The sequence below is a fragment of the Haliaeetus leucocephalus genome, unplaced genomic scaffold, assembly GCF_000737465.1.
Source record: "Haliaeetus leucocephalus isolate CR32 unplaced genomic scaffold, Haliaeetus_leucocephalus-4.0 Scaffold741, whole genome shotgun sequence".
NCBI classification, from domain to species: domain Eukaryota; kingdom Metazoa; phylum Chordata; class Aves; order Accipitriformes; family Accipitridae; genus Haliaeetus; species Haliaeetus leucocephalus.
In genome coordinates, this window is record NW_010973177.1 from 1,790,736 (window position 1) to 1,806,771 (window position 16,036).

The following is a 16,036-nucleotide window of genomic DNA, read 5'->3' on the forward strand; positions in this document are numbered from 1 at the left end:
CATGTCTAGAGAAAGAATGTCACATATTAGGAAAACCTTTTTTAGTAGATTTTTGTCAGAAAACAAAGATACATGAAGCATAATTCTTATGCTACACTTAAATGTTACCCCTAAACCATGTATAATTAGCTTTCAGACTGATCTTTCACTATACTTTTAAGATTATGCATAAAACTCCGATTTTAGTCATTGAAGATGCCAAAATGTATATAGACAAAAAGTTAAAAGCCACTGCAGACTTTTCTGAGTTTGTTTCAGACTCAAAACTTTAATCTTGTTTGTAATAATAAATTTGCTACTGCTCCTACAAATGGCTCAATTGGAAGCGAGCTGATATTCCTTTCTTCTTCTTTCTTTATTCTACGTGGAGAAATTTAGCTTCAGACAAGACTGATGGAAAATTATAATATGATCAAACTTAGTTTTTTCTAAACTAAGACTGAAGGCATTTTTTTCTAAGCACAACGTAGTATTACTTTTGCACTTTTTTCATCTATAATGCCAAGAATAACATACTGAAACATACTTCCATTCTTATCTTTTTTCCATACTTTCATTTCCACCTTAAACAGATATTGAAATACAACAAGTATCCTACTTTAGTTGAACTTAAACTGTAGAAAAATCCTTCTTAGTGACCTCGTATGCTTCTTTTGCATTACTTACATCAGCAGATCTGACTGTCACAAACTCCATGCATTTGAAGAATTATTCTATTTTAACACTGCTGAGGTTACAGTCAACCAAAAAGGTGTGAAACGCTTTGTTCTGTTTTAATGGAATATATTAAACAAGTTTTTATTGAATCTGATGTAGACAGAGGTGCACTTTGATTTTTTTTTTTTTAATTTACTTCAAGTATGACAGTAGTTTTCTCCTATCTCATATTAGTTCTGTTCTTTTGATGGTAGGAAATGTAATTACAAAACTTTCAATTTGATATTCAATGTATCAAAGGTTGTCCAGCAGGTTGCAGAAAGCATTCATATTCTGGGCTGTTGCTTTAGAACATTATTTCTTCCTTCCATGGGATGATGGCACTGTTTGGCAGTTTCTCACTCTGTTTTTGGGCTGAAGGATCAGAGCGCCAAAGACAATACAAATACAAAAGTAATAAAGATTCTTCTAAAATATCACCCTTCACAGGAGGTTCTATACTGTCATTTGGTATACAGGAGTGGTGAGTCTACTGCAAAAAGAATAGTTGTAAAAGCACAAACTGAGAGAAAAATAAGCTGAGAGAGTAATTAATTGGAAAGAAGTATAGTAGTAATCTATTAAAGTAAGCAAACTTTCTATATGCATAATTAAATTTAACATGGATAAAAATGTTTGCTGTTGCCTATTACCAATTAACTAACTATGCAAGCGCAAACAGTCAAGTTATTTGCAAATTAATGGTATTTTTACGCCTCCCATCTATTTATCTCCCTATCTATCCATCTATCAGTCAATCCATCAATCAGGTATGTGGGAACCCTGTATTGTCAACGCAGAGACTGTCTCCTCTGAAATGGGTTGAAGGCTCCAGAGACAAGGCATGTGATCAGCTGGAGATTAAGAAATCTATTTGAGCATCTCACTGAGATGAATAGATGGATCTCTTATTTTAATTCTGAAGAAAAAAACTGGAGATTTTTGCCCAGTTTTGTCTAATCATATTTTGATAAATACCATTTAAAGTTTTGAACTCCCATTAAAAATAAACACTGAAAAAGATTCAAAGAATCTTGTAAAATGTTTTCCCCGGTGTGATTAACAATACAAATATATTTAAACAAAATAATTCTGTTTATATGATATCATTAATGAATGGCCTTTTGATGCTTTGCAATTAGAAAAGAACAAAATATCATTAGAAAAAAAGAAATGAAAGCAAAAAAACCCAAAAACATTACTGACAGGCTCCAATAAAGTATTAGATCAAACCAGTTGCATTTCATTTAAGATTTTTTTGGAAAGAAGTTCAGCGTTCAAAATGATATAAATAGTTTTGCCATTATTTTTGATTGACACAAATTGTGTTGAAATGTTGAGAGTTCAGAGAGGCACATGCATTTAGATGGGTACTAAATGAAATGTCAGTTGAGTGTCTGTAAGGTCACAGACTACCTTTGCTGCTGAAATTCAAGAAGACATGCAAGTGAAACAGATTTGCAAATAGGACAGAAACTTCATGTGATTAATCCCATTTGGCGAAATAACCAGAGGAGTCATATGTAAAGAACTGTACAACCCATCCCGTTAGGTATGATGTGTGTTACCTGGCTTTGCATTCCCCAAAACACAGCACATCATCTCAATAGGCTACAAATTGCAAGAAAAAGGAAAGATGTGGGATGTCTGAAGAAGTCCTCAGCACAGGTTATTTTATCCTTACCTAGTAAAGTCTGTCATTTCCATCATAATCATGCACATCTGCTTTGCCAACACAATGATGTCATTACCACTGTCATCCCACTTGGCCACCTCCGCATCCAGTTTGCTCTTTTCTTGGTGGAATATCTCTACCTGCTCGGCAATCTTAGCCTTCTCCTCCTGGGGAAGCTGAGCCATGATAGCCTGGAGGAAAAATGGGAGAAGTTAGGCATGAAAAAAGGAAGCTAGAAACTATACATTTCAAATGGACTATACAGTCCAAACGGCATGCCCAAATTCTAGTTTCTTTTTATGGGAGTTGAAGATGCGAAGCAAAATCCAGTACACATTTGATTTCTGTTAGGACAGCCAAAACCAAATTCACAGGATGTTTATAGCTCCTCTTATACCTTCAAGAATTTAGAAATTGTATATGTGATGCCACGATATACAGATCATTCACCAGTCGATACAGGAAGATTAAAGAAAATTCCTGTTAAATCTTAACATTTATGAAGAACAAAATGAATGAAATCTATGGGAAAAAGCAGACTGAATTGCCAGTATCTCCTCCAGTCTCATTCTTTGTCAGAAATAGAGGTTTTCTGCTTAACCCAACACTGAAATAAGCTATGACATGCAAGAAAATACATTTGAAGTGAATTGTAATGAATGTACCTTTCAATAATGTTTAGTGGTCTAATTGCCTCTTGGAAGATATGCAAAAAGGCGTTACACATGTTGATACTAATCTGCCTCGACATTATCAACAAAGCAGAAACTTCCCCGCGCCCCCCCCCAAAAAAAGAAAACCCTACAAAATGATAATAATTTCTTTTTAAGATCAAATGGACACTTCCAATAATGATTTCCAAGTTGAGCTACTATTTGGCTTTAGGGGTTCTGAAGACCACATTATGCATTTAATGGGGTGTGACACATATTTAGGTATCATTACATTTTTTCTTGTTTATGTCATTTTCAATCAGCTGAAGTCTTTCTCTACATATTCTTAAAATGCTCTTGGCTTTTAAAAATTCATAACTGACCTTTTCCAAAACTGAAATTAAAAAAGGTTATAAACAGTAGATCAGAAAATGAGAAATTTGCAAGTTAATCAAATTAAAATTCAACACATGAGTTTTAATTAGGCCTTATCAATGTACCTCAGCAGTTTCAAATGTTAGCATATTAGTCTTTCCACAGAAAAACACAGTGTAAGTCAAGCTAATAAATAAATATATAAAATACACAAAACCCACTAGAACATATGAATTAACTGAAATTAAGAGAATGTGATAGGAGTAGTAAAATTCAGAAAGCCCATCTGTATGTCTCGCATGTGGCTTCTTTCTGTGGGCAGCTTCACCTGCACACCCTTTAAACTGGTATACAGGGTTTTAACATTTCTATTCCAGCTGCTGATGTGTTTTCGAAGAAGCTATATCCTATAGCAAATGCAGCTCATATATTCAAGTTTTATGTCTACTGAAGACCAATGCATGTCTTTCTACTGATACACTAATAGCTTTATGGAGTAAGCATATTAAAGAAATCCATTATATTCCACAAATAAAAATCCAGTTTTTCTACAGAAAAGGTTCAAATAAGATACTATTCTGCTTAGCAGACTCATTTCAATGAGTTACTTAAGACTGTGGACTGAGCGGCTTCTGTTTAGCGTGTTTTCATTTTAGGTTTTCGTTGTTTGCTGCTTCTTGTGACATACTGCATTCTACAATATGCAGGAATGGGACTGTCTTTATAATATATTATGTTTATACAGTGTGTAGCTGATCAAAGCAGAAGGTTTTAAGTGCGGCAGTGATAATAACTGCAATAAGTGTAATAGATTTTAAGACTCCTAAGTCCCTAGGTGAACTAGATTCTAAGTAAAAATATTACTGCAGTCTTTACTTGGTTTTCAGATCAAGAAAGGATGATGTGCTACCTAATCCTAAAAAAAAAAAAAAAAGAAAGACTGTGAAATAACTGTATTGTATCTCAATAGTTTTGTACCTGAGACTTAATTTAGTAGTAAATTCTTTGAATATATCAAACAGGACTCTATGCTCCTTAAAATATAAAAATCTCTCAAAGATAGCCAACTGCATCCAGAACATAGTTCTGTCATCGTTCTTAGGGTAAGGTATCCAGGTATCATTCTGCAGTTCTCCTGACTGCATGATTTTCAGCGCCAGTTCCTGGTCATCCAGCTCTCTGGGATGGGACCTACAAACCATCTGCTCTTCATCCAGGTCTTAATGATATATATGATATGTCCTTGATATGCAAGGACAAAACTTTTTGTCCTTGGGATGTAGTGATAGAAACCCAGCTTTTCTGATACATGGTATGGTTTATTTACCATCTGTATTCAATATTCAGGGAAATTAATTTAAGACAAAAAGAAACCTCTGCCCATTCCATTGTATCTATGTCTCATGTTCCTCCCATACCTCTAAGTTAGCTTCATTTAGGTTTTCATTACTGTACTGTTTCTTTTCAGGGTGTGAAATATTTGTGTCAAGCCCTAACATACTCTGGGGCTTCCTACAGCAGCTGAAAACTCTTTCCTGGTCCTTGAAGTGACTTTCAAAGCGCCGTTGCCTTTTGGTCTTCAGGTTCTCAGCCCTACAAATCCTCTTCCAGAATTCAAGGTAAGAAGTCACTGTTCCAGTTACCAGCTTTTGCTACAGTGTTTGAGTGGGTGTGTGGAGAATGCTTCTCATTTAGGCCATTACTTCACTTTTAGCATTTATCAGAAGAAACCACAGACCTGTGCAAAACAGCCATAAAAATAATTCAGGTAATTCCCAGTTCCCCACTGGTTCTCTGCTGGAAAAGTTTAGGCTTTTTTTTAAACTCTCTTTCCAGTCAAACGTATTTTCATTATATCATTTGCCCCCAAAATTATATTCTGATGGTTGGGGGTTCTTTATAATCTGAGCTGAGCAGCCTATTTAGTAAAAGGTAAACATTCATCAGAGGGTGGCATAGTCCTGAGTGTTAACAAACTTCACTTCTCCAGCACCTGTGACCCCTGAAGCACTCATCAGCTTAATTTGCAATCCCCATGCACAAGCTGAGGTCACAAATCACAATGACTCGAGTTTATCATGATGTAATTACCCTGGTAAAATTACATTGACTCAGTAACAAATGCCTTCAATTACAATTAAATTACAGGGACTACTCGGTAGCTTAAACAGATCTTCATGACAGGTTTGCACACTGGGAAACATGACTAATGTAAGATTTCTCTGGATAGAGCACATGGTGCCCTGATGGGATTTTTTTTTTTTTTTCTTTTTTAATTTGCTGACTACTCCCACGGTTTCAGCACATTCCAAACCTGCAAGACCTTCTCCTACAGCACTAGCTGGAGCAAACAGCTGATACAAGGCATCGCATAAGCCTAAGGAAGATCACTGAATAAAGCCAGTGCTTTTAAAATAGGTGAGACATAAAAAAAAAAACCTTTAAACACTGAGGTCAACTTACTCCTGTCCTTTCTTAAGTGACCCTGAAGATTTGAAATCACTGCATTTTCTTTCTGAGGCACAGCTTTTTATTTGTAGCTATACAGACACTTAATGTAGTACGTGGGTTTTATACTCACCCTTGCACTCTGGCCAGCAATAAGCTGGTCATCTTCAGTCTGAACGCTTGTTCGGCTGCGAACGTCATAATCTTCCTGCTCGAAGTCTGAATCATCCTCTAGCTCTTCGGGGGTCTAGAGAGAGAGAGACAGGGAGAGAAAGCAAAAGAGAGGAGATGACAAGCTTATAAAGGGTACAGACAAAGTCCTATGTACAGTAAGATCTTATTTCATCGACTACCTGCCCAGGAAATGCTGTTTCTCTTTCCTTTTAAATTAACTTGTCTGCCCAAGCAGTCAAGAACTGAAATTGAATTGTCTTAAAAATTAAGTTGTTTCAACTCTAGCTTTCTTTACAAATGTCATTTATCATTACCTTGCTGCAACTTTTCTTAGCTCTGTTAACATGATGAGTGCAGTTCCAGGAACAAATATCCTTTGGAAACACTAACAACCGGAATGCAGTATTTCAAAATAATGTAATTTCATATATAAATGGACACTAATACTATTCTATTACTGGAATCTCCATGTAATCTTCAACAGAGAAAGTAAATACCTGGGAAAAAGTAACTAACATCCTGAAGGAAAAGTTATCAAAGCAAATAACAGATTTCCCCTTGAAAGAAAATGTAAATTATGTCAACTGTTTTTGAAACAAATGTAAAGTTTATAATCTGCTTTATCTTGTTGGTTCACGTGGTTCTTTTCAGATACAGGGCTTTGGAATTTGCCTCATCCCATAAACTGAAACCATGTTATCTCCATTGCTGGTGCTATGAATGGTGTGAGGGTCTCTGGGCAGACTGATTAAACCTAGTTACGTATCTGCTGGCTTCAGGTTGTTTAAAATGTTGGAGGGAGGGAGAAAAAAGATAATGGATGGATCTGTTTATTTGGGTTTTTTTCAAGTTCTAGCAAAAAATTAGGAGCAAAAAAATTTGCTTATGTATATACAGAGAGACGGCCTACTTTAGATCACTATTGAGTACTATATTTAACATAGAGGGTGCAAAACCAGAAATAGTCTTTAGAAGGAAGATTATATTCCATTTTGTGCTTGAATAGCATCTAGTACAACAATCTGGCCATGGGTAACTTCTGTAGGTACAATACACGATAGCAGTAATAGAAAAAGATCACAGTAACTGTGCAGAGAAATCCTCACCGTACTGGATACACATATGCCTCCATGTTAACCCAGAGGGCCAACCATTACAGAAGAAATCATCCATGCTGGCATTTCATGCTTGGAGGCAACGTCAAGTTTGCTAGCAGAGGTGCTAATCATTGCCAGTTGTCATTACAGCTCTGTCTTGAAGATGCTCAGTCACTAGGAACTGGTCCAAACCCTCTAACATAATGTAGAGAAGTCTTTTGGTGATATTTATATTACAGCCTGGTTTCCAACATGAAATGCACATCACCGTTTGTAATGGAAAATCGGCTGCTTTGCTAGCTACATGGTGAAGTGCACATGATGGGGTGAGTAAAACACAGCCATCGTCATTTGGCTTAAAGAGTATGAATTAAAGACGTGTTTTGATGCTGAGCGCTGGATGAAGAAATAACCAAGTATGACAGTATGGTGATGAAACTCAGGCTGCATCTCTGAAGAGATGCGTGTACAGATAGTATCTATAACAGAACAGACAGGAGATGAAGTTTAGGTGAAAAGAATGAATTTATCTTTTCTCTACTGCCACAGGAAAAAAAAAAAAGATTGGTACCCATCATTATAATGTCCAATGGCTGTGCTTTCCAATCTCCTTTAATCACTTTATTCTCTCTGCTGCCTGAGGGCAGGAGGTGACATTAAAATCTGCCATAAGCAAACCAGCTACAAGTCCCTGAGCAAAAGAAAGCATTTCTGATCATAGGGCTCAGCTTTTCAGCTGCCTAGGCTCTACTGTGAAGAACAGGAACAGCATGGAGAGTTTCAACCCCTTCTTCATAAACCAGCTGGCTCTTTCCCATCCTTCAAGTTTATTCAATTAGCCAGTTGCACTGGTCATTGTAAAACCAGTACCCTTCCCCTCCGCCAAGTATACTCTTCTTAGGTTCTGTCTCCACTTTTATAAATAAAACCATAAAAGACAATGTGCAGCCCTTTCCCAGGCTTTCATAGTCAGAGTTGCAGTAAAGTAAGGGTGGAATATTCAAAATACTACATCTCAACACTGCAACCAGTAAGGACAAGAGGATGCCACTTAAAAAGATAAAATATTCTGAAAATTCTATGTTTCAGGGATTTATTCTTAAAGAAAAATTTAGAAAAAACATATTGCTGCTACCGCCTGACATTAGCAATCTTAAAATTTGTGGTCTTTAAAAGATTGGAACTTAACGGGTATAGATGTTGAACTTGGAGAAAATGTAGTGCAAACCAAAAGGACAAGTTAATGCAACTGTTAATAATATACTACAAGCACAAGAAATCTCAGTATTTCCCCTCTGTACAAGTGAGATCTAACTCAAAACTACCTTTCAGATTCACTCTCTTAAGGTTTTCAAGTGTGGTGAATTTAACACCCTCATTTTCTTCAAAAAATAGCTACATTTTTCGTTAAGGTGAAGAACAGTGGTTAACTGTGATCTCTATGTTGCCATTTGAAACATGTTGCATGCTTCTCACTCTTGCACCGTTGCTTTGTTTTATCTGATCTCTTGGAGATGCAGCCCATATATAATAGAGGCTCTTATTTGTTTAGACACAAAGGTATAAAAAAAGAAATATTATATTGAAGCACCTTGACTTAAAGATTTTTATTCTTAGCAGGGCCTTCTAAACATGCCATAACAACTCTTGATTTTTGTGCACAACTAACAGGACCTTGGTATTTAAAACCTAGTTTCCAAGACAACAAAGTCTGGAACTTAATTTATCTGAATTGGAGGACAGAAGGACTGAATCAGTCTTGCACACACCTGAACCTATGGTCACACAGATGTAGGAAACATGGATTTGAGACTGGAGACAGCTTCCAAACAAAACTCTGGCAACCACCAGTGGCAGGAGGAGCGAGACTTATTTTCAAAACTAATAGATTTTATGAATTCATTGATTTGAGCAGCAAAATGGACTGTTTTTATAATTTTTAGTCTATCTGTTCCATAGCACAGGCCATAAGACTCCCCAGAACTAATTTTTTTCAAATACGGTATCTCTACTAAACATAGAGCATATTCTTCAAATCATTCATCTAATTCTGATGAATTCTCCCAGTGAAGAAAAATCTTTCACAATCCCAGATAAAACACCCAGTAAATATATACTTTCTCTTTTAATATGCTTGCTCTATTTCTAATATGAATTTGGTGACTTTCAGCTTCCAGTCATTGGAATTTTTTCTTTTTTAAATCTCTCTCTTTCTGCTAGACTGAAGATCTTGCTGTAAACAAAATATCTTCCATCAATATAATTTTGTTTCATGTTTTGTAACTGCAGTATAAAAATGTGAATTATGCATGTATAAGTCGTAAAATGGCATATATACGCAGATTTATAAATGCTATTTGTTTAATATTTCACCAGTTCAAATATACTTGATGAAGATGGAAACCCCACTATGCTATAGTGCTGTATGCACTTAAAAACTGTAAGATGCAATTATAGGAATTGCAGCACTGTAAACACCAAGTCAAGCTAACTTTGTAATGAGAGGAAAGAAAGACTGAAAAGATATTCCCCCATTTTTTTTACCATGAAAATACCTTCTAATTCTAAAAGCTAAGGAGAAAAAAAAAAGCCTTTATAATATGCTTTTCTATCCAACTCCATGCTACTCTGTACATTTGTTTTTTGTACAAAGGCAGTTGCAGCCTGAGGGACTCAGGTGCTGCAAGCAGCATCTGAGTGGCAATGTCAAGAGAACATCTCTCACAGCAGGTCTTCAGCTGTTTAATGATTTCCAGTAAAATCTAACGCTTTAAATTGAACCTGAGAAGCAACAGGCAGTCAATGTAGACTATGGACCCCATAACACCGTTTGGAGATAGGCTATTTAAAAAGATGATGGGATTCTGCATGAAGTCGAGTTTTCCAGAGCATCTGAGATGTAGCAGCACTTTGGATTTCACCACAGTGGCCACCCCACAGGTGATCACGGTTAAACCTACATTGACCAGTGTGGAAGAGTAGAAGAACATTCATACATCCAAACAGTTGGGGCTAAGGACCCCACATTTGCACTGCCCTCATTTCATTTTTATTGAGACTCGCTGTAGTCTTCTCCCATGGACTGAAAGTCTTTTAATGATAGAATAGAATAGAAGCGCATTTAAGATGTTCCTAGAGCGCATCTTCCAGGATCACCCCGAAGAATCAGGTTTATATGCTCTAAGACTATTCCGCAACATGAACTAAAACACGGCAAGAGGAAACAACTGGAGATTGGCTCCAAAAGTGCACTCCTGATCCAAACAGATGTTACACTAAGGCTAACGTAGATGCAACTAATGACAAGGTTGCCAATAGCAAAGGCCACGCGTGAAAAGAGAAGACCGGCCTCGGAGATACATAAGAATTAGAAAAGGTGCCATTGTGATTATTCCAAACTGTAGAGAGGGTTTCTGTCTAATAACTGAGGGAATTTCATGAATAGCTATGAAAAAAAACAAAGTGTAATTTGATCCCCATGCTGTAATAGAAAAGATGTTGGAACTAAGTTATTATTTTCTATCTTATTTTTAGGCTCTATAATTATATTCCTAAATTTATTTATACTACTTCTTAAGTTGTGAAAGAGTTTTTTTCTTCTGTATAGATCATAATAATAGTCTCCAATGCAAAAATGAGTCTTCTTTCTCCTCCAAAGGGACAATAAAATCTCCCCTTTTCAAGGGAAAAGAGAAGAACAGAGATTATCCCCCTTTCCTTCAGCTTACTAGAAGTAATAATACCAACAAAAATTAATATAAAAAGTGGCTTTATTTCCTCTATGGAATGAGGGAATCATCTCAGATAAATTCAATCTTTTATGGCATGTACATGAACAATTACTGCCTGAAAATAATTGTTTGTGTCAGATGCTCTAAAAAGTTTGCAAGTTTGTTGTGGCTTTTTTTTTTTTAACAGTTCTGCAAGAAGTTTTACAGCCTGAATTAAAGGCGTGCATGAGATTTGATAGATTCTTAGATAAAAATATTCTAAAGACTGTATTTTATAGCTTAATACCTCACCCTTTAATTATACATTCCATTTCAATGTGAGATGTTTGGTTGGGAATGCTAGAGTGTCTCAAACTGAAACTAATTTTGTTTTCGACAGAAAATAACATTCTGATTCAGCAAACTCTGGTCTATGTAAATTCATATATGTGGATTTTCCCAGTTAACTCACAAGGATAATGAGTCCATTTATGTGCTTTAGTTCTCTGCCTGGATAAGGAGTACTACATTTAGCTCCATAAATAAGTTAATTGTCTGAATGCAAAAATACATCTTCCTAATCTGGGTAAGCAGAATTCATTAACTGATATCATACCAGGAGCAGAAAGTAGTAGCGATACAATTGCAAAAGTAACCTGGGATGTTTCTAAGGCGACTGCGAAGCCTGCATGCTGATCAGCTTCCCGAGCTAGTAGTTAACATAACAGTAAGACAGCAACGAAATAAGTGAATGTGCCTCCAGAATTTAAAATGGTGCTTTGTGCTTGGCCGAAACATCTCACCCAGTATAGACAGTCTCATGGCAACCTCGCTGGGACAACTCTGCTGTACAGGGAGGTGCTGGAAGCCAGAACTCTGCGTAGGGGATGGGAAAGCGTGGGTCTATAGGAGATCCCACCTGACGATTGTGTCTCATGAAGGAATTTAAATAACTCATGAGAGACTATAAAAGATTAAAATGTGCTTAGAAGTGGTTCTTGCCCTAAGAGAAGTTTGGAAACTGCTCTTGCAGACTAAGGCACTGGATAATCAGATCCTTTACTCTGCAGATCTTTCGTTTCCATCCCAGTCCAGAAGAGTCACAAATACCCCCACGTTGCACACCCAGGAGACAGGATGGGTTTGCCCCCATCATCACTCATGACTGTAATTCAGGCTACCTGAGATTAGCACTGGGTACGGAATGGAATTTATGCTTCGCAGTTATAAAATTAAGCCTGTCAAAAGCTTTTTCTGTAAATGTTAATACATAGTGACAGATGACTAAAATGGAGCTATTTTGGAGTGCTCCAACTGCCTGAAGTCTTACATCAGTGCCATAATATACTCACAACCACAAGTGTATGTTACCTGTTTGCTCAAAGGGATGAGCTGTTGTTTTAGCACCGTTATTTGCTTTGTAAGTTTTCTCTGTGATTTTCTCCGTAGCTTTATTTGTACGTGGCTTTCACTGGGGCAGATACAAGGTAAATTGGGTTTCAAATAAGAGTTTCAATTGCTGAAGACATATCCAAACAAGGTTTGGTTTGTTGTTTGGTTGGTTTTTTTTTCTAGGTGTTTGACTGTAGACTACACTGGAAAGCAAGACACACATCTACTCTCACAATAATTATGTTGTTCTGTGGGGGTTTTTTTATTTGTTTGTTTTTTTAAAAGATGCCTAAGCAAATTGAATCAACTGGTTAGTCAATGCTGAAATGACACATTCTTTACCTCAGTAAACATTCAAAACCATCCCTGCAGAGGCTCACTGGAGCAGCAAGATAATTTATTTATTCATTTAGATTTTAACCAGACTTACCTCAAATCCTAGGCAGCACACATACATCAAAAAAAAAAGAAAAACAAAAAACCCCAAACAAAAAAACAAACAACAAAAATCTACACAAACTTTGAAAATCTTAGCAAATTAATGCTATTACCACGGAAACAGTAATGAAGTTTGCGTCTATTGGCAGTTGTGATCAAATCTTCCCCTAGGTAATTAACAAAATAATTGTGGTTCATCTCCTAAAATACCCTCATCTCTTTACTTACTAATTCTTTTTTGCTGCACATATTTTTGTTTCGTGCTTGTTTCAATGTCAAACTTTTCTGGCTTATTATGAAACAAAGTTGATTCCAAGAAGCTTTCATATTCCTCTCATCCAATGTGATACTTCCCTGTAAGTCCCAACTTTTATTTCTCAGGTGCCTTACATACCCTTATCATCAGAACAGCTTTCCTGATGTCACGAACTCCATCATAAACCAAGCGGGAGGCATCTATGAATTCATTCTCTTCAAATGGCTGTGGGACATTCGCACTCAAAGCTTCAATGGCAACCTCAACTTGTTCAGCAAAACGTGGCATAACTAGATTAAACAAAATGAAAGGCAGTAAGATTAGACACCTCTTTTCGTGAACATTTTCCCCTTGCCCTTGGGCATAAATACTTTCCAGTAGACATGGTACATACTGTCGTTACAATTTCAAGACCCAGGAAGGCTCATGGCGTGGGTTTCTACCGACTCTACACATGCAGAGCTCTGGCACATTTTCTGACAGCATGAAAATAGCAATCTTCACATTCTCTCCTCCAATTGCACAACAAAGAATGCAAAACTTCCTTTAAAAGGTGTGATTTACTAACTTCTAAAAGACTGCAGGATATCTGAGCTATCAGTAAAGTACATTTAAAACATTTACAACTTCAAATGAACACAGTACATATTTATACCAAATGATCAAAGCAAAATGTAGCCATTATGTGTACTAATTTAGACAACTAACTGCAGTCTAGCTCATATTGAACAACAATAATTGTATAAGGGACAAAATGCAAAATCTAGCAAATTATTTTTGTGAAGGTACGTAAAGGAACTTTCTGTTTCTTCACTATCGTCATGTATGTAACACAAAAAATAGCCATAGATATTAGCTAACAGTATTATGAGCTGTGGTATGAGCTTTTTAAATACATATCTTAAAGCAATTATTTACTTATGTAAATAGTTTAAAGGCATTCCTTGAAGTAACAAGAGACTTTAATCAAATTTTATACACGATTCCTTTGAAGGTATAATCACTTTCTGCATATCACGTATGCAGAAAGATAAATGTTCCCCAAATCAGTCCCCTAGCAACTTAAACCGAAATCCTACAAACAAGAACATAAACATTAGGTCCCACTAATTACAATGAACCTATACTCCTGTACTTTGTTACTCCTTCAATATTTTAACATTAATATTGGAGGACTGGGCTCTCGTATACTACAGGACAAATAGAATCAATGCTTCATTAGAAATCTGGATACAAAATCCACTGGGATTAATTATTACAAATTTAAGGAACTTTGGTCAAGCTTGAGATTTACAGATAGACATCTTTTCATTATATTCCCATCATTTTTATTACTTGCCTTCTTCTAGCACCTAGGTATCCAAATCATGTACCTCTGGCTTTATTATTTTGGCACTATAATTGTAAGAACAGGAAAAGATGATTCCTAACTCAGACAGTTGCCTTTTTTGTTATAATATTGTCTTTCTTTATCATCTTTTCCCTAGACTCTATTTTTAATACTTTCTGGTAGCCTTATCCCGACTGATGAATACAAAGGGGAAATTCCAGTGTCATTTTCATCAAGAGCAGTGACAATCTTTCCTAGGAAGTAAACTTTCACTGTGGCAGGAAACCACATTTTCTTCTTGACTGAATGTCCTTAAATATATTTTACTTCTAATGAAAACTATGTTTTATGCATCTTACTATCTGATTTAAAGTAAAACCACTAAAACCCCATGATTCAAGACTACATTTTGACAAACAACTGGCAGCAACTATGAGCTCAACCTTTTTGTTTCTGGTATTTAAGTATTACTCACTGGATGTTAAAGGGGAACCCTTTAAAGGGATATATCTATTAAAAACTTGTTCATTCTGCCTATGTATATACACACACACATATATATGTTTGTTCATGTACACAGATGAAAGAACAGAATTGTATCTTTCATGCAGATAATGCTTAATAAGTGCAATAAGTGCTTTGGGTATATTGGAGAAAACAGGAAAAAGTGACAGCAACAATAGACTTACAAAAAGTAAACATTAACAAAACATTGCTAGGCAGAGGGGAAACATTTTAATTAGAAAAGGAGTTTGAGAGAGCTAGAAGTTTTGGAAAGAGTATTAATAAATTCATATATCAAATTATCTTAATTAATGGAACACTTGAAAGTGCAGTAGAAGACTAATATGATTGCATAAGGAAGTCTTTAGCCTGAAAATCAAAAAGCAATCATTAAAAATACAATGAAAACAAGTAAACATAAAGAATAAAAGAAAAACTATTTAGAGACGTAGGGATAAAACAAGTAAAGATAGCAGTGCAAAAATGACAACAAAAAAGGAGGCAAAGGACCCTAATATTTAGGGTCCTTGAATTTCTGTCTAGACTTTCCTAAATAGCAGTGGTGGTCAGGTATTTAATATAATTAATAGTAAGTGCAACAGACCTGAATTAGGAAAGGGCAGTTTGGAGAACATCTACATAAACATAAGGAAATGTATCTATTAAATATGTCTTCAAGTTAACAGAGCATAGTAAAATTTACCCCACAGTTCTTGAGAAAATAATAAAAGCAATTTCTGAACCAACTTTGAGAACTCAAGAAAAACAGTAACAGTGACATTTCCAGGGACTTAGAAAAAGAAGAAAAAGCACATCTCTCTTTTATATAAAGGTAGAGAAGAAAAGAAGGAAGAAATATAGGATATTCAGCCTAATTTCAGTACCCAGAAAGAAAATGAAACATGATGTAAAGCATTTAATGTTTAATTATCTTGTCATTAATGAGCAGACTTTGGACAGGCAACAGATTTGGCAAAATAGGTTGCATCAAGATATTACAATATTTTCTTTGACAGGGCAGCTAACTAGTGGGTTGGGGGAAGCAGTAGATATGATACAGCTTGACTTTGGTGAGATTTTTGACATGGCCACACATAACATTCTTAAAAGAAAAACAAGGGAAATGTAAATTAAAATACTATAAGGCAACATGGAACTCATGAGAAAAAGCATCTCAAGGAATAATTGCCTATTATTTCAAGTGGATTCTTGCAATGCATCTAACAACGTGATGCTATTGTAAAAACTGGCAAAGGTCAATCTAAAATTATTACAATATATAAAACAA

The 16,036-nt window shown here is 35.8% G+C and overlaps 1 protein-coding gene across 3 annotated transcripts in view; it reads right to left on the bottom strand.

The window, feature by feature from the left end:
• CTNNA2 (catenin (cadherin-associated protein), alpha 2) overlaps positions 1-16,036 on the bottom strand; it is a 457,589-nt gene that overhangs the window by 36,053 nt on the left and 405,500 nt on the right. For all 3 annotated transcript variants that reach the window (XM_010580746.1, XM_010580747.1, XM_010580745.1), the window contains exons 12-14: positions 13,053-13,204; positions 5,981-6,094; positions 2,381-2,562 (exon numbers count right to left, since the gene is read on the bottom strand). In XM_010580746.1, the coding sequence (XP_010579048.1) occupies positions 2,381-2,562; positions 5,981-6,094; positions 13,053-13,204 (448 nt within the window). The remainder of the gene's footprint in view (positions 1-2,380; positions 2,563-5,980; positions 6,095-13,052; positions 13,205-16,036) is intronic.